A 17,702-nucleotide genomic window follows, 5' to 3' on the forward strand; every position below is an offset into this window, starting at 1 on the left:
TAAGTGGATCAGTGATTTTGTAATTTTTCCTCTCATAGAAATATATTTCAGATATAACATTAAATTAATATACACATATATTATTTATTGATATATTATGTTATATAAATAATAAATTTACCGAGAAATGTGGAATTGAAATGGAATCTCTGTACGAACATCATACAATGCTCAAACCCCAAAACTCATTTGGAAAGGGAGTTAATGACCTACCAAATATGAAATCATACATGAAACAAAGGAGTATAAACTTTGACGAGAACGTAGCCTACAAAGAAATCGGTGAACTAGGTGGTGGAAGCTCTGCTGATGAAACTGAGGCTGACGAATGCTACATTGATTCAATAAGAAAAGGATATCAAACTAGACTAAAATCTGTACCTTTGTTCAGTAAATATACGTTTAAAGATTCAGTTATCCCAGTGGGCGATCCGAAACATCATGCCAGAAAATCTGCTCTATATAACAGAACGGAATGTTTGGAAGCCCATTATATTGCTCACTTTGATGTTAGAAATAAGGCTACAAGACTAACTGAGGAGTTGAAAAGTTTTAATAAATCTGGAAGTGAAGATTCAGAAGAGAGTGAGACCAATGAAGAGTTTTATAGTTTTGAAAAAATTATTGAGGAGCCCAGAAGAAGTGAGAATAGTAAAATTGATAGTAGGAGAAGTGAGACTAGTAAAATTGATAGTAGGAGAAGTGAGAATAGTAAAATTGATAGTAGGAAAAGTCTAAGTGTTAAATTTAGTGTTAGTGAAGTGGAAAATAAACGTGAAAGTGTAAATCCGAAAAATGATGAATCTCATGACAGACTTGACAAGTTTATAGCCGATTTAGGCGATTTACAAAAGATTAATCAAAAAAATGAGGAACCATCAAAACAGGATGCAAATAAGGAGCCTATAATAGAACAAATAAAGATGAAGGCTAAGCAAGAAGAATTTGAAGTTTTTGGTGACAGCGACAAATCATTCGACCTTGATGGAGATAGTTCGTATGATAACCGGTGTTCAACACAGGACGATGAAGTAAATGTATTCTACGTATCAAAGGATAAAAACTTCTTAATAACAGGAACATTAGAAGGATTTGTAAACGTTTGGGCCCTTTTAAGCCCGTTCACCAGAGATGAATTGGACCATTTGACTGAAGACGAGACCTATAATACCAAAAATAAGAAAATCCTAAGGTGGAGTAGTTTGGGAATTGAACCTGATTTGAGTTTTAAAGCCCACGAAGCTGGAATTTTGTCCGTGCAAATAATGCCAAAATCATTTGACAATAACAAGTCAGACCACGTGCTAGTGACGACCTCTTATGATAAGAAATTAAAGGTGTGGAGACTAAGTAACTTATGTAAAATTTCAAATAAAAGAAACTTCAATGTTTATGGCGGCTCACATGACAGGAAAGAGGTTAGAAAAAGAACTAAAAAGATTAAGATTCAGCTTTTGGGTCAGTTGGAGATGATTGAAGATGAGTTTGTAGAAGCAGTGTATATTCCAATACTAAATGAAATCATAGTAACAAGCTTCTTTGGAACCATTGAAAAGTTTAAATTGCTAGGTGTGGATAATGGAAATAGGCAAAAAAGAGCCAAAAACAGTCTAGTCAGTGTGACCAAGGTGACCAACGAAGATAACCACGTCACAGTAGGAAGCTTATCCACTGGGCATAATTATTATGCAATAGGTACACAAAATGGAGAAGTTAAAGTTTACGACGTTAAGGACCTAAGCCTCGTAGCTACTTTTATGTGCAGGAATAACAAGGGATTCAATAAGGAAGGTAGGACGGTGAGTGGAATTGAGTGGAATAAAAAGGAAAACTTCATACTAGTTACTACTATGGATTCCAGAATAAGACTGCTCTCGTTGACCAATAGTGATAGCTCGAGTGGAATATCCTTGAGATTACTGAAGAAAGAGAAAAAATTGGAGTTTGTTGAAAAATTCAAAGGTCATATAAATAAGAGAAGAGGATTTAAAGCAAGATTCTTGGGGACTAATGAGGAGTTTGTAATTTGTCCCTGTGAAACTGGTAGAATCCTTATTTGGTGTATAGTTTCGCCTTCTTATTATCCGGAAGAACCTCTGAAAGAGGAAGTTGAGGACCGGGAATTGCCAGTTAAAAATAAATATCACATAACATTCAAGATAAAAGATAAGTATTTGCTGGAAAATATGAATATTTACAACCTATGTGAGTGGGAAAAATTGTTTAAAATAATCAAGGATTACAGAAAAGAGCTTGATGAAAATATGGAACAACAACAAGGATGCTTAGTTTTCAGAAGACCTAAGGAACCAGAAAATAAATATATTAGTCCCGTAAAAGATATTTTACTAATATCGGCCACCAAAGATAATGAATTAAAGTTTTCTGGACTTGACATAAATTATTTTCAATAATTTTTAACAAAACGCAAAAATATAATAAGGGAAACTTGGTTTAACACCCAAATTTTTTTGTAAATAAATTAAATTTTTGATTTCAGCATTTTTTTATGATAAAAATAAGGTTAGATAGGTATATATATGATAATACTTTGAATATTATATAATTATGGCAGTGTGAAGGGAAATGTGCAAGAATGGAATAGCCCGATCAAATGAAGAATATGAGTGATTAAGCATACCCTCACAGAATAAATAGCCTCACAATTTATAATATTCAATATCAGTATAGTCTCATTGTCAATTTGAACACTGTTTAAGTGATATCTATACAAAACTAACATTGAGCTGTGTAATTAAGTAACTACACTTTTCGTTGATTAACTACATATACTCACTATTAATAAAGCTGCCAATTATAATAGGAATTAACAATTATAAACTAGAATAAACTAGCATCACCTACAATAAACTATTATTAGAAAGCTTTAAGATATGGAGGATAGAAGTAATAATACTGGAAATGAAAATACAGATGATTTCATTGAAAGCTTTGGGTCACTTTTTAGAACGACTAGGATAATAGGTCTCGAAGCCATGGAAAAGAAGGATGAAAAGGTAGAAGAAATCAAAAAAATTATGGAAGAAATAATGTCTGGTAAAGGAAAGTGGTATAGAGGTGTTAAAATAGAAGGAGCGATTCCGATCGCATTGAATATCAACCAAGATCAATCAGGAACTCACTTCACACTAGAAAAAAGAGAATGCCAAAAAACATTCGAGGCCAATGAAGGATACAAGTTTAAAGAAATAGTTGAGTCTTTCGATCCTTATGTGAGTGTGCACAGATTTGAAGATAATGACTGTGCAAAAGTGGTCTCAATTTACGAGGAAGATAGAATAGGCCTGATGACAATTACCTTGGAAAGTAATACACTTATGTACCTTAAAAAAGTAGAAGTTGCTGGCGATTCTGAAGATGAAACAGAATCTGAACAAGAATCTTAAATATACATAATATTATACACTATATAATACCTGAATTAATATACTTATTAATGCAATAATAACAGTGTAAATGTGATAAATGGGAAATAATAAGATAGTCAAGATGAAGGAAATTTTAGTAAAAAATCAAAATTTTTAGATAAAAAATTAATAAAAAATTAATTTCAACAATTTTTCGTTGATGTGTACATGTTTTTAGGAGGATTCCTTATAGAGTCGCCCAAGAATTATAAAAATGTATGTTGGCATTTTTAAATGTGTTCTTATTGATTCAAGGTGTATTTTTAGTTTATTAAATGTGTTTGCCCCAATTTACTTTAACATTTATCTTTGTTCAAAATGACCATTATCGCAAAGAAATTTTCAGTCGGCAGTTTTTGTCCACTTGATATTCCATCACTAACAATAAATCACTCCTTCATGAATTTAAAGAGATGTAAATTATGGGTTTTCTGCTGCTTTAGACGACCACAATTACTTCAAGTTGCGAACATGATTCGGTGAGTTCCTAAACCCCTATGAGGTGTGAATATTCGTTTTAATTATTACATTTCCCTAAGATTATCCTAATAATCCCCCGAGATGTTTTTTAAGAATCGAATTTGGTGCCTAACGATATATCCAGGCCACATGACTATGGGTATACTTCGACTCTTGGTTTCCGTGGTACATGGAACAGTGCCCTTTGTACGAACAATGGAGACCTGTTCCAGTACTCTAGTCCTTTCTTATCAGTGTTATTCCGATGCAAAGTTAGTCTTTTAGCCTGTAATTATCCTAATATTTTAAATACGGTATCAGAACATTCTCTATTAATTTTGGCATTAATTAAATAAAGTAGGAGGATATAATTTTGAATCGCTTGCAAACGTCGACAATGACATTCAACTTAATAATGAACCTGAAGAATATCGAAATGAACCAAATTTTAACGAAAAAGATTTAAATAATTTTTTGTCATTTTTATTCATCATGTACCATCCGTAAATTTTAATTTAGGTTGAACTGACGTTTTATAAATTGTGATGAATCAGATTACTGTTAATAAATTTTAATTTGGAGTTTTGAGTCTCCTCTGACCCACAGATAAAAATGAGTCGAAATACTAGGGGAACCTTTAAAACTCTAAATTTTACATTATATCATATTTATACCAAAGGTTTGGCCAATCCTATTACTGTTTTTGACAAACATAGGAGGAGTGTGTAATGACCTTTTTGCCGTCTCTGTAAGATATTTAAGGTTTAGTCCAAACTTAACCTCAGGTTTTTGGTAATATCGAGTACGAAAAGTTCTAGATATGGTAAGATTTTAGATAGAACATAATTATGAGTACCTCGTTCGGATAATAGTTGGTGGGTCTGGGGTCTCTCCACGTATCTGTTCACAGAATATCTTTTAGAAATAAGAACCTGTATAAAACACGTTTATCATTTTATAACATTCTTCGATAGTAATATCTTATTATCGATTTCAACACTGTTTAATAAAGCAGAAATTGGATAGAGTAAAATCGTGTGTTTTGTAGACACACTGAAATTTACTTAAATAACAAACTATTGGTTTGAATTTTATAATATTCAATATCAGTATAGTCTCATTGTCAATTTGAACACTGTTTAAGTGATATCTATACAAAACTAACATTGAGCTGTGTAATTAAGTAACTACACTTTTCGTTGATTAACTACATATACTCACTATTAATAAAGCTGCCAATTATGATAGGAATTAACAATTATAAACTAGAATAAACTAGCATCACCTACAATAAACTATTATTAGAAAGCTTTAAGATATGGAGGATAGTAGTGTTAGGAAATCAGTAAAACAAAAATATCCTTGTTTTATTGAAAGAGTTAGGTCATTTTGGGGAATGATTAGGCTATTTGATTATGAATTTCCAACCACTTCTAGCCAAAGAGATGATAACAACACTGTTTTGGAAGAATTATCTTGGATTAATAATGAAATTCAAGAGACCTACGAGGAAGTGGAAGAAAAACTAACTACTTTAGATACTGTGTATAACAGATCAACAAGAGGATTCACACTAGAAAAAGGAGAATTCTGTAAGACATTCGACGCTAATGAAGGCTACCTGTTCAAAGATGTGGTTAAATCTGGCGAACCATTTATAACGTTGCATAGTTCTGAAGATAATAACTTCGCAAAAAACGTTTCAATTTATAATAAAGATGAAAAGTTTCTAGTTATCATTATTTCAGAAAATAATGATCTTAAGTTCAATGAAATAGTAGATGAAGATGAAGATAGTAGTGATGAAGATAGTAGTGATGAAGATGAGGATGAGGATGAAAATGAAGAAATTTTTGAAATAGTAAGGGTAGTAAATAGATTCATTGAAGATTATGATAGTTATCATCGTGATAGTGAGGATTCAACCGTATGCTCAACTCCCGAACCTGAAGTTCATGAATATCTTGAAATAGCCCGACTTGTGGTTGTAGAAACAGAGGTTGAAAGAAAGGAAAAGATCGCTGTGGATATTACAGATCAAATTTTTGATATGAGGGATTTACAGATAATAAAATTAGATGGGCAAAGTGCATCTAAAGATGAATTAATAGTTCGTTCGGACGGTCCATATGTCATGATCTACTTTCTTTTTTTAATAAAAGAGCTGATTTATAAGTCTCAAACGCTTTGGAAATTTGATAAGGAAAAATATTTCAGACACCCATTCTTCCTATCATTTCATATATTGGAGAGAATTTTGTACATCTCCGAGGTTCAAAATTGTTGTAATCATAAATATTTCCAAATGATTAGTTCGGAAAGTGGATTGAGGATATCTGAAATTAGGAAATTCACAGAAAAGGGTGATGAAAAATTCAGTCGTAGGTTAAAAATAGTCAAAAATATTTTGTTTAAGTATGGAGCTGAGGGAAATTTATTCCCAACTAATAAACCTCGGTGTCGTTTTTCTATTATCAGAAGGTTCATCAACTGGTTATCCAGAAGTAAAGAAGTTCGTACTTCGAAAGAATTAACTTGTGTCAGGCCCCGGAAAGTTGAACATGAAATGTTGAAACTTTTTAATATATTCATAGATTATAGTTTAATCAAATTGGATATAAATTCTAATGATAAGGGAGAAGGATATGATATTCATCTTGCTAAAGACTACAAAACGTACACAGCCCAGCCAGGATACGGATTCTCGGTAGTAGAGAGAATGGATGAAGACTTTGAACTCATATGGTCAACCGCATATCCTGATAAAAGTGTCACATATCTTTCAATCTACGAAACCAAAGAAGAATCGCTTGCAACAACGCTACTTAAAGATTCAACTCTAAGATATCTTTACAAACCAAGACAATACCTGAAACCCATATCGGGAATGGAAAAAATAGTAGACAACGATACTAGATGGTTTGACGTTGCACATGAAACTTTTGATGTGAAAAGGTTAAAAGGAGTAAAGTCGGATGACAAAAAGTTGTCTTATGATGAATTTGAAGTATTCGCTGTAAAATGTTATACAGTCATTTTTTTGGGATGTAACCTAAGGGCGATTTTGTATGACGATGAATTTCTTTGGCAACTAGAGGAGAATCCAAAATATGGAAACTCTGTGTTTTTGATTTATAATCCTATTTACGGTACATCAGCTGTTTATCACCATTACATTAAGTTGGATTCTTACAAGTCGATAAAATTTAGATCGCCAACCCAGTTGTTCGAGGAAAAAGAAGGAAATATGCAGTATTTAAGGAAAAACATGATTCGCAAGTATTTACTCAAACATTTCAATGAATATAACAACCGTCGCTGTGGATTGTGTAATCACGTGCTCAGTTAAAACTCCCTATCTCAACACCTCAGACTTCTATTCATAAGTTCACTTACTTCTCATCATCTTACTATTTCATCTATCAACACCTCAGACTTCTATTCATAAGTTCACTTACTTCTCATCATCTTACTATTTCATCTAGCTTCTTAGCATTGCTTCACTTTTCTATTTACACTTCACTTTCATCTATTTTACCAAAGATTCGATCTTTAACTCACACTACTATGCTATAATATTATAATATTATGGTGTTATATTGTTAACTATATAGTATTAGGGTGTATTGATAAGTTACATTTATGAGTAGTAAGAGTAGGAAAAATTTAGTAGTACATTAGAGCGTTAGTTGAGCTTGATTTTCTTCTTAAGCTTCGAGTAAGTCTCAAACAGCCTATGTTTGTAGTCCCTGTAACGCTTCTTGTACTTGTTTTTAGAGTGGCGGTCAGTGAGAGGTTTAGGAGGCTCAGAAAGGAGCGAGTCCTGACTAGAGTTGGTCCTGGAAAGGAAAAGCTTACGATCATCAAGAATTAAAGTGGATTTAAGAAGATCAGAGAGAACAAAATCGTTAACAAACTCAACGAAAGCGTAGCCCTTGGATTTGCCAGCAGAATCCCTGCAAATCTTTAAGCTCTTAACAGGACCAAACTTGGACTCCAAGAACTCCCGCAGCCGGGTTTCATCAGTGCTGTAGTTCAAATTGCATAAGTAAAACTCTCGATGAACAGAACCAGAAACCTCAGAGTGAGATGAAGCAGAGCCAGGCTGGGGCTCAGGAAAATTGGAACCAGGCCTGTTAATCATAGGAGTTGAAGGTAAAATTTGAAACTCCAGCTGGTCGTGGTTTATGGTAATAGGCCAGCCGTACTCATCAATGAACTTGTGAATCACACACTTAGAAGCGTTCTCAAAGCCAAACTCAACATAAAATCCCAGTCGATGCAGTTCATCAGGATTGTCAGTATGGAAGGGGTGGGTGGTACGAATTTCTTTGACGTTGAAGCCGTTAATGTTGAAGAAATTGGTCAAAACAAGCTTTAACTTGGTTAAATTATACTTAGAATTAAGCATCCGTACGAAGATGACCTTCTCCTCAAAAAGAGGCTTTGTAGGTTTTGAAAGCTGAGCAGAAAGAGTGGGGAACTTAGTTTTGCAGGATTCAACAGCAGATAAAGCCTCAGAATTTGTTGAAAACTCAACATAACAGGTTCTGTTACTCTTTGTAGGTCTAAGTTCCACAAATCCAGGCATAGCTGAGAAAAACTCAGTCAGTTGTGGAAGCTGGTCAGGAGAAAAGCCGGAAATAAAAGCAGTTGAATTCTCAGAATCACCCTTTAACCAGTTTATAATACAATTCTTCCTAGTCAAAAGATAGTGACCACCAGATAAATTAAATTCTGAAGGAACTGGTAACTCGCTTGTAGAACTGAACAAGGTATTAGAAGTTTGAAGAGATGGGGGATCCTTAGAATAAGTTGTAATAGGTGAGTTAACTCTGTCAGTTTGACTGTCAGCATCACTACTGACACGATCCCCAAGTGACTCAGAGTCTGCGGTTGAGAAATTAAGCTTATACTCGAGGTTTGAAATTGACTCTGGGAATTTAGCCGATATATCAAGTCCTGGAAGCGTAGGACCAAGGTCACGCCTGTTAAAAGTGGATTCACAAGTTAAGACCAGAGGTGGGGGAAGCGTAGGTTCCTTTGAGGATCGAAGTTCTGGAGTGACATCAGGACTGCATGAATCAGAATTTGAGAGTCTGGAAGTAATCCTAGATAATACTGGCGAGGATGGTGGGGGCATTGGAGCATTAGGAGGAACTGGAGGCGCGATTGAAGGGTCTGCACTTTCAGAACCGTACCAAGTGGCCCTGGTTAAAATTTCAACATCCTTTAATGTGAGCTTATTAGTCCTGTGCTCAAAGTCTTTACTATAGAGTTTGGGGGATTTAAGTTCAAATTCTCTGAACCCCAATTTGGGAGATCTGTGGAAACGCTCAGGCTCATTCAAAGATATGGTCGGTGACCTGATGCCAGGAGGGAAACTATAGTGTCTCCTAATAATACTTGAAAAACTACCACTGTCTGAAGAGGTTTCAGAAAAGGTTTCAACCTTACGCCTACGTCTATCCCTCTTCAGAATATTACTCAGACTTATAGCGTCTGGCCTAGATGTTGGGGTACTCTGACTAGCAACAACCTTGTGGGCTCTTTTGATATCCTCTACAACGCCTGAAGTTTGAACATAATCAATATACTCCTCGGCAACGTCACCCACATTGACAACAGAAACAGCAAGTTCATAAAGCCAAATCACAAGAGTGTGAAGGGAAGTCGGCTCAAAGTCTGACTTGAAGTTGACAAGTGAGCAGAAGCTCTTATAAATTGTAGTCACAATATTTGGCATGTTTGGGTTCTCAGGCTTTAATCCTTTCACAGTGTCAATCAAATATAGCCAACAAAATGAGTCATTTTTAAATCTTTCAAGGAGTTTCCCAACTGCTTGCTCATACTCAGAAGGCACGTTGAAGGACAAAAGCTTAAGTTCATACTTGCTCCAGTAACTTAAAAGCCTGTAAACAGCACGTGATCTGAACGCAGGATCAAGATCAGACCAGCACTTGAAGAGAATGTACCGACAGTTCTTCACGTCTTTTAGGTCAATTCGCCTCACACAATCTGCGGCAGTTATGTGAAGACTGATCCTGTGATTAACATCCTTAACAGCAGTAGTTGACTTCTGCAAAAGGTCAAGTATGTCCTGAACGGTCTCAGACTTCGAGGAAACGAGTAGAAAATAGTTAATCCAAATGTTCAATGATCTGGGCATGTGTCTGCAGGCCCGCTCGGAGATGTACAGAGACTTTTGGTAACTGGTTTGAAGGGCGTAGTTTGCATAGTTAATCCATAAATCGTCACGCTCAAAGCCCAAATCATCCAAAGCACGGTGATAAGTTATCATAATCCTAGGCATGTCACCACATTTAAGCTCAAAATCAATATATTCGTTCCATAAAGAGTTCATGTTATCTCGACTCATCATCTCGTGAAAGTCCGACTGAATCTTCAACTCAAAGCATTTCCGCTGCTCCCAGCCCTCAAAGCCACGTTTGTGCGCTGCTTCAGCCACTGCAGTTGGTTTTCTGTAGTCAGAGGGTAATTCGCTCTCCCATACCAAGTATTCATCAAGCAAGTCTGGTAAACCAGCCAAGGGTAGTTCAAGTTGTCTGCAAAATAGAGATCTAACCTTATCAATCTGAGCACCGTACTGGTCTCTAGGCAACTTTGAAATCAATTCCTGCTCAAAATGGCGGTATTCAGACCATAACTGAGGCCCATCAAGGGCATGGAGGCCAAGAACCTCCAAACTTGACTCAAAGAGAGCACGCAAATGGTTAAAATCAGACAATGTGTGACTGTTTCCAGAGACAAACCTTAAATATGACAGCCAAATGTAGACTGAAGGCTCGTTTTTTACAGCAAGTTCATATAACTTGATAAGCTCCGGTTTAGGGGTGGAAATCCTTTTTTCTTCCAAATACGACAGCCAAAATGTGTCATCTGCTATACAATACTTAATAAACTCTCGTCTGAAGTAGTCAAGAGACTCAAAATCGTTTTGTGTAGAGGCACATTTCATACCCTGAGTGTACAGATCCTGATTCCAAGGATCCTCCTCTAATTTAGCCCTTATACTCTCAAGACTTTCGCCTTTGTAAGGGTTTATATTATTTTCCTCTATGTCATTACGGTTATACATCGTTTGTATTTAATTTTATCGCATTAAAGTTCCGGAGGTTGCACTACTAAACGACGTACATAACATGACACGACATAGCCCAGTTCTTAAATTATCTTAAACAAACTCAGGTCAAATATTTTTCAAATTTAAATTCCCTTAATATAAATAAATTTTATACTACATAACCTCAACAGATCGCTTCTGTTAATTATACACTGTTCAAATTTTCCATTTTCATAATTATTTGTACAATTAATATTTAAATTTAAAATTCTAAGATGTTGAATAAAATAAAAAAATAATTAATCTGAATTTTATGGCTTGCATTCCCCCTAATTAAGATTCTACTCTAAGAAAAAACAAAAATTCTCTGAATATTTGATATAATTTTAAAAATAAAAATAGATTCTATTTTTACTCCTCAAGATCATAATTTCAATTTTTATAAATATGAATTTTTTGAACTATTATTTATTATAGAGAATTTCTCTTAATTAGTACTTTCCATTGTTCCTTGCTTTTCCTAGAAAAAAATTCTTAAATTATTACAATTCGATGAAGTAGTTTGTAATTTGAATCTCATTTACTGATGTGTCTCGTGAGATAATTAAATTTCGTCCCAAATAACGACATTTAGTAAGTTTGTTTTCCTGAAGTAAACATTAAATTTTAATAATATCACTTGAGATTCTAAATAATGGAGAAATTTAACTTAGGTGTGTATAAATTTTGAATAAAATAAAAGATTAGAAATATGAGCTCATGGATTGTCGACAAGATCTACTAAATTTGTAGTCAGGTCAGTAATTACGTTTCTATAAGATCGCCAAAACGTTTCTCTCATCCAGTAAAATACTGGATTTTGAACTATGATATTAGGAATAAACCTAGGAGGTATCAATCCCATACTAATCCTTGCGTTGTTGTACCCGATTGAGAATCGTGAGTATAAATACCGGAGTAATACAGATAAGATAAAATGGATTTCCAATAGTTTTGAAGATTCATCCAACATAAGCAAGTTACCCGCCAAAGCGACGAAACTAACGGCCTCCATAATGCTGTTACAAATAACCAAAACTACACCAATCATGACAACTGAGTAGGTTGAATTTCTTATGAAGGTGAAGATTGGGATTCTTGTGTGAACTGCAAATAATGACCATAAAAATATTAAAAACTGAGGAATAATTAGCAACCAATATGAATTGTATTGAATGGTCCAGTTTATAGAATCTGCGTTGAAGTAAATTATACTAAATAATGCTATGGAACCTGAAACTTTGAAGGGATTTAGAAAGAGATTAACCCTAGCAGATACATCAGTTTCCAGAAGTGCATAAGGGATAAACCTAGGAAACAAAAACTCAAGAAAGAATGAAGTTACTACAAACATAGTTACCAGATTAAAAAATATTGTCAAAAGCAAAAAGCTCCAATTGTCTTTTTCAACCCCTATGGTAACACTTGGAAATTCTAGTAAAGGTAAACTTTGTAAGTTTTTTATCCTAGCCTCGTTTCTTTTTGTAACAAGTAAGTTTATTTTCTTTAATAAAATACCAACTTCTTTTAAAGTTTCCTTAACCAAATCTTCTAAAACAGGTTCAACCCCCTCATTCTCAGTCTCAATAGCCTTAACGATATCTCTAATTAAGGAACGAAGTTTATTTTTGTGTTCATTTAGTGTTATTTTATCAGTATTTTTATCAAGATTTAGCTCTTTTAAAGCCTCTATTGTTACCTTGTAATCGTCTATGAACCGCTCAACACCCACCTGCTTGCTAGAAATAAGAGTAGAACACTCGTGTAGACTTTCTCTCAATTTTTCAACGGTTTTTTCAAATTTTTCAATTAATTCTGAAACTTTAGTATTTTTTAAACGTAAATAAAAGTTGTGAAAATCTTGGATTTGGTAGTATTTGGAGTCTGAATCTAATAAAACATGATTAGAGTTAGGACCCTTGTTCCACTGCTCGAATAAGTATCGAGAATTAACTGGAAGATTAAACTTGAATTTTTGAATCTCTTCAAGTAAAGATAATAATTCGTCCCGGATATCCTGAATCTGAATAATTAAATCGTTTAAATTGACGAGAGCTTTGATTACTGATTCAATTTTTAAGTCGTATAATAAATCTAAAGTCAGTAGTATTTCTGATGCATCTTTCGTTGATATTGGTTTTATTTTTGATAAATAGTCATCGAACATCGCTTTAAGCCCCTCTTCTATTTCTACAATCGCTTTTTTCATGTCATTGTATGATTGTTCAAGGAAACCCGTCTCATGGACATCTTCATCCATAACACTTTTTAATATAGAGGATAGAATACGCAGAGTTTTGGTTAATTTAGGGGTTCCTGTTTTAAGTAAATCTTTGTAATCGTGTACTGAATCCAGTTTGGTTTGGAAACTTGAAATTTGTTCCCATAGAATTTTTAATTCATCCTGAATGTTGTAGAGATTTCCAATTGTTTTCACAATATTTAATTCCTCTACTACTTTACAAATATTCCAACCAACATTTGCACCATGAGTTAAACTGTTAAAATGGACATTTACAGCTTCAGAAACTGTCTGTACTTCCTCAAAAAATGATTTTCTTAATCTTAAGCCTTTTAATACTGTGTTTTCTGAATTCAGTCTAGCGTACAAATTTTCTCCATCAGACAAAATTTTGAGTATTTTAGATTTCCCAAGGGAAACTATTTTTTCAATTTTACTCACTATTTCATCCAACAACACCAAGTTTTTTTCTGTATTTAATAGATAATTTGATGTTTTCATATCTTTATTGGTACTGTGCTTTGTTTCCGAAAGCTCGGTAACAAATTTTTTAACACTATTTAAAAATGAAACTGCTTTTTGTTTAGCATTAGAAATTTGTTTTAAACTTTCAACCTCATTGTTAATTTGAGTTAAAAAACCATTTATGAATTGAGACAAACCTCCCATTCCCAGTAAAATTTTATTGATTTCACCGGCACTTTTTTCATGTTTTTTATATTGTGGTGTGTATATATCATTTAGAAAATGGTACCAAAGGATAAACCCTGTAATACTTAATAATAATGATGTCCATGATTGTATTTTAATAATCAGCAGAGGGTTATTATCTGAAAATATACTTAGGGCCAGTTGTAGGAAAAAAACAAGTGCACTTGAAACGTCTGTGCATATTATAATATATAACGAGAATTGAAAAACATTGGTAAGGAGTGTGCTATAAAAGAATCCAAGTAAAAAAGCTTCATAAAGCAGCAAATAGAATGCTTTTATGAATGCAGCCTCTGTGAAATGAAGTAAAATTACAAAAACTAATCTACAAACGACAATTAAAAGTAGTGAAATTAGTGAAAAAATTGAATTATTTACCGGGATTTTAAAAATAGCAAATTTAAACAATGATCCTAAAATGGTTAAGAGGGTACGAAATGTGTACAGTTTACTTGTATAAAACTGTGAATTAACCTGTGAAATCCGAAATACACCTGGAAAATGTCTTGAATAAACATTCAATTGGTTGTTAGTTAAAAAAATAACTATTACAATAAAACAAACAATCAGCCTGATTTTAGCAATATCTGTTCTATATTCATCCTCTTGTTCTGAACTATGGGTTTCAGAGGATTGTTCTCCACTCATGACTTATAATATTTGTATAGACAAAATTAGTGGTGTGTAGCATTATTTAATTATTAACTCAGTTTATACGGTTACAAATTCAATTTTAAGAGAATAAATATAAAATATTATACATTTAATGTAAAAACAAGTATATAATTATAAATTATAATACAATATATAGTCAAATTAATAATCACTCATGATCTATTAATAGATCTTGAGTGGGGGAACAAATATTTCAAGGTAAAAATATGTTAATAGTCGGATTTTCGTTTATATTTGCAATTGGTTATCACTTCATTATATTAATTGGTGTTCATAGTAAATCATCTTATTTATTCTGTATTATTAAACTTCAAAATCAAATAGTTATATACTGTATACACATTGTATATATTATATAAATATTATTGTTTATATGTTTATAAAATGAACTGAAAATAATATATTTACAATACAAGTAGGTAATAATTAATACAGACCTAAATATTTATTGTGTATTTAACAAAAATATTGAATAGGTAAATAAATTATAAATCTTATCAGAGATACTGTCTGATATTCATTTTGAAAAAGAAGAAAATATCTTTGAAAGTGTATTCTAAGGTCCATTTTATCATGCACCAAAATTCTTCACAAGAGGTCATATAATAATTAGTGGTATAAGTTGGTAGACAATGGCCCAATCGAACCCTTGCATGATTGTATCCTGCTGATAACTTTGAGAAAAAATAAGTACAAAACAACTCTAAAAGTTGATGTAATAATAAAAATAAGAGATTTGTGTGAGAAAATCCAAACTGGTAAAAAACGTAATGTGAAAGGCATGCATAACTTACAGACTCCATTAAAGTACAACAAGAAATCAAAAACAAGGACATTACTAACACCCTTCCCGTGGATTCCGTTATTAAGTGAAAAAAACGTATTTTTGTGTGAATTGCCAGAAATGTAAATATCAAAACAATGAGTGGAGGACCAGCAAGTGTCCAAACGTAAATAAAATATTTATCAATCAAGAGGGTAAAAATGTTGAGAATATCATCCAAAATGAATACTGGAAAACAAAATAATAGCTCTATAATAATTCCTAGTAATAATATTATTTGAGATTGAGATTCATCTAAAAGAGCATGTGGAATAATTGAAGGATAAAGAAAATGTCTAAAAAAGCAGGCCACTGTAATCATAATATAACAAAATATTCTATAATCAGATTCATCAAGTAAGATTTTAATAATTTCATTTTCGAATTTAGTTATATTTTCAATGTCTGTTTTGATTTCACTAATTTTTTGTTCGTAACCATCAATAGAATTGCTGAATGATTTTATTTTTTCTTGGAGTAAATTGTCAATTTTATCTATTTCTTTAGATAAATCATTAATGTTAAGTGTGTTCGAAGATAAATTATCAAAATTAAATGGCGTGTTGTCTGATTTATCATAAATTTCACTTAATTTTTTTTGGAGATTTAGAATTTCAGAAGTTAAAACAATCGAGTTTTTAGTTACACCATTATTAAACAATTTTAAAACCTCTGTTGTTTCTTTTTCCAGTTCTGATAACTTTTCTAATAAATTTAACAAATTATCTTTTTTAGATTCATCAAATATTTGCTTTAATTCGTAAACTTTTTTAACAAATTTATTAGCATAATACCTACTTTTCTGGCTGGTAAATTTGGTTTTGTCATTTTTTACATGTGAACCTGATTTATCTTCGTTTACTTCTTCGTAAAGTTTTTCCAAGTTTTTATTATGTTGATTTACAGATTTTTTACAATCTTTTAATAAAGTAAAAAAATCATTATTTAAATTTAAAATGTCAGATATAATTGATTGTGACTCATCTAATTCTTTAGTTATATCTGCTAGGAAATCTTTTTCTTTAAATTTGGCAGATAATTCTCCAAAAATTGGTTTCACTTTTTTTGGCAGTTTTAGTAATTTTACATAGATAGAAATTGCCTTTTCCATATTCTCATTTTGTTTGTATAATTCTTCTTTATAAAAAATAGGATCTTTACCATGGTAATAAAAGAGATAAAATGCCCATAATCCAAATGCTATAATGGTAACAACCAAACACATGAAAAACAGTATTTTTATCATTATTAAAGGTTTGATAGATAGAAAAGGATCGTATACAAATTGTATTATAAAGAATAAAAAGGCCAATACATGGATAGACAAGAATGTTATAAATAAGTAATGTGGAACAAGTAAAATAAGAAACATTTGGAATAAGCCAGACGCTATAGACTCTATACATAAAAGCAAATAAAGTCTATATGATAAGTCACTCTTTAGAAAACTAAAAAATAATATAAAAAACCTAGAAGACACCAAGAGATATAAAAAAAACAAACTAATAGCTTTTCGAGCAATATCAAGACCAGGCCCCCGAGAAACTAAATTACAAATAAAGTTAATTAAATAACCGAATGCAAACCCAAACATCATTAAAAAACTTCGATAACTAGTTAATTTAGAAACAAATATTCCTACGTTGTGTGATGGAATTCCTAATCCTGATCCAAAATAACCGGAAGCAAAATTTATCTGGTAACTCATTAAAAATGCCGTCATATAAACAAGACCAATTATTAGCTTAGGAATATAAGGGTCTATTTCTGTCGGAAATTTGATGTCCAAATCCTTTAACCGTTCTTTTATTTGTTGAATAATCCCAACTTCTTCTTTCTGTCGTTCTCCACTGCCTGACTCGGCAGACTTGGTTTGATCTCCGCTCATTTTTATGTGTTTATTGTAATAAAATTTGATTGTAATGTTATTAAACACAAATTATTTGGAAAATGAATGATAATATAATTAATTTTTGATAGAAATGAGATCATATTACAACCGAGACAAGTGATGTTTCATACATTTAATTTATAAACACCTATATTACACAAAAACCTTGATCCCTTATTGATCAAATTAATGATCATTCATATTATTACATAATTCATATCATGGGGAATTAAACATTTTTGGATCAAAAAAAGGATTTATTAGATCTGGATGATCTGGTGAGTGTGTTGTAAAACTAAATGTTGTACAATATAATTATTTTCAACTATCCCAATTATAAATTTATGTTA

At 32.4% G+C, this 17,702-nt stretch overlaps 7 protein-coding genes across 7 annotated transcripts; 4 read left to right on the forward strand and 3 right to left on the reverse strand.

The window, feature by feature from the left end:
- Positions 1-140: 140 nt before the first annotated feature.
- Positions 141-2,414, forward strand: TpMuguga_04g00902 (WD domain G-beta repeat protein; the record flags this gene model as incomplete). Its single annotated transcript, XM_759446.1, has 1 exon — positions 141-2,414. One exon carries the CDS (start codon positions 141-143, stop codon positions 2,412-2,414), a length of 2,274 nt encoding a protein of 757 aa, XP_764539.1.
- Positions 2,415-2,669: 255 nt separating this feature from the next.
- TpMuguga_04g00903 (uncharacterized protein) lies at positions 2,670-3,434 on the forward strand. The gene has a single exon (XM_759447.2). The coding sequence runs from the start codon at positions 2,895-2,897 to the stop codon at positions 3,405-3,407; it is 513 nt and encodes a 170-aa protein (XP_764540.1). The 5' UTR covers positions 2,670-2,894; the 3' UTR covers positions 3,408-3,434.
- A 211-nt stretch (positions 3,435-3,645) lies between these two features.
- On the forward strand, positions 3,646-4,373 carry TpMuguga_04g00904 (putative integral membrane protein). The gene is made up of 2 exons (XM_061306106.1): positions 3,646-4,159; positions 4,246-4,373. The coding sequence occupies exons 1-2, from the start codon at positions 3,990-3,992 to the stop codon at positions 4,256-4,258; spliced, it is 183 nt and encodes a 60-aa protein (XP_061161263.1). The 5' UTR covers positions 3,646-3,989; the 3' UTR covers positions 4,259-4,373.
- A 537-nt stretch (positions 4,374-4,910) lies between these two features.
- Positions 4,911-7,370, forward strand: TpMuguga_04g00905 (uncharacterized protein). Its single transcript, XM_759449.2, has one exon. The coding sequence runs from the start codon at positions 5,206-5,208 to the stop codon at positions 7,234-7,236; it is 2,031 nt and encodes a 676-aa protein (XP_764542.1). The 5' UTR covers positions 4,911-5,205; the 3' UTR covers positions 7,237-7,370.
- Positions 7,371-7,549: 179 nt separating this feature from the next.
- On the reverse strand, positions 7,550-11,309 carry Sart3 (Squamous cell carcinoma antigen recognized by T-cells 3). The gene has a single exon (XM_759450.2). It carries the CDS (start codon positions 10,984-10,986, stop codon positions 7,573-7,575), a length of 3,414 nt encoding a protein of 1,137 aa, XP_764543.1. The 5' UTR covers positions 10,987-11,309; the 3' UTR covers positions 7,550-7,572.
- Positions 11,310-11,547: 238 nt separating this feature from the next.
- Positions 11,548-14,792, reverse strand: TpMuguga_04g02105 (putative integral membrane protein). Its single transcript, XM_061306131.1, has one exon. The coding sequence runs from the start codon at positions 14,609-14,611 to the stop codon at positions 11,729-11,731; it is 2,883 nt and encodes a 960-aa protein (XP_061161919.1). The 5' UTR covers positions 14,612-14,792; the 3' UTR covers positions 11,548-11,728.
- A 299-nt stretch (positions 14,793-15,091) lies between these two features.
- On the reverse strand, positions 15,092-17,681 carry TpMuguga_04g02390 (putative integral membrane protein). The gene has a single exon (XM_061306168.1). It carries the CDS (start codon positions 17,347-17,349, stop codon positions 15,136-15,138), a length of 2,214 nt encoding a protein of 737 aa, XP_061161920.1. The 5' UTR covers positions 17,350-17,681; the 3' UTR covers positions 15,092-15,135.
- Positions 17,682-17,702: the final 21 nt, after the last annotated feature.

Source organism: Theileria parva (assembly GCF_000165365.1).
Source record: "Theileria parva strain Muguga chromosome 4 map unlocalized ctg_529, whole genome shotgun sequence".
NCBI classification, from domain to species: domain Eukaryota; phylum Apicomplexa; class Aconoidasida; order Piroplasmida; family Theileriidae; genus Theileria; species Theileria parva.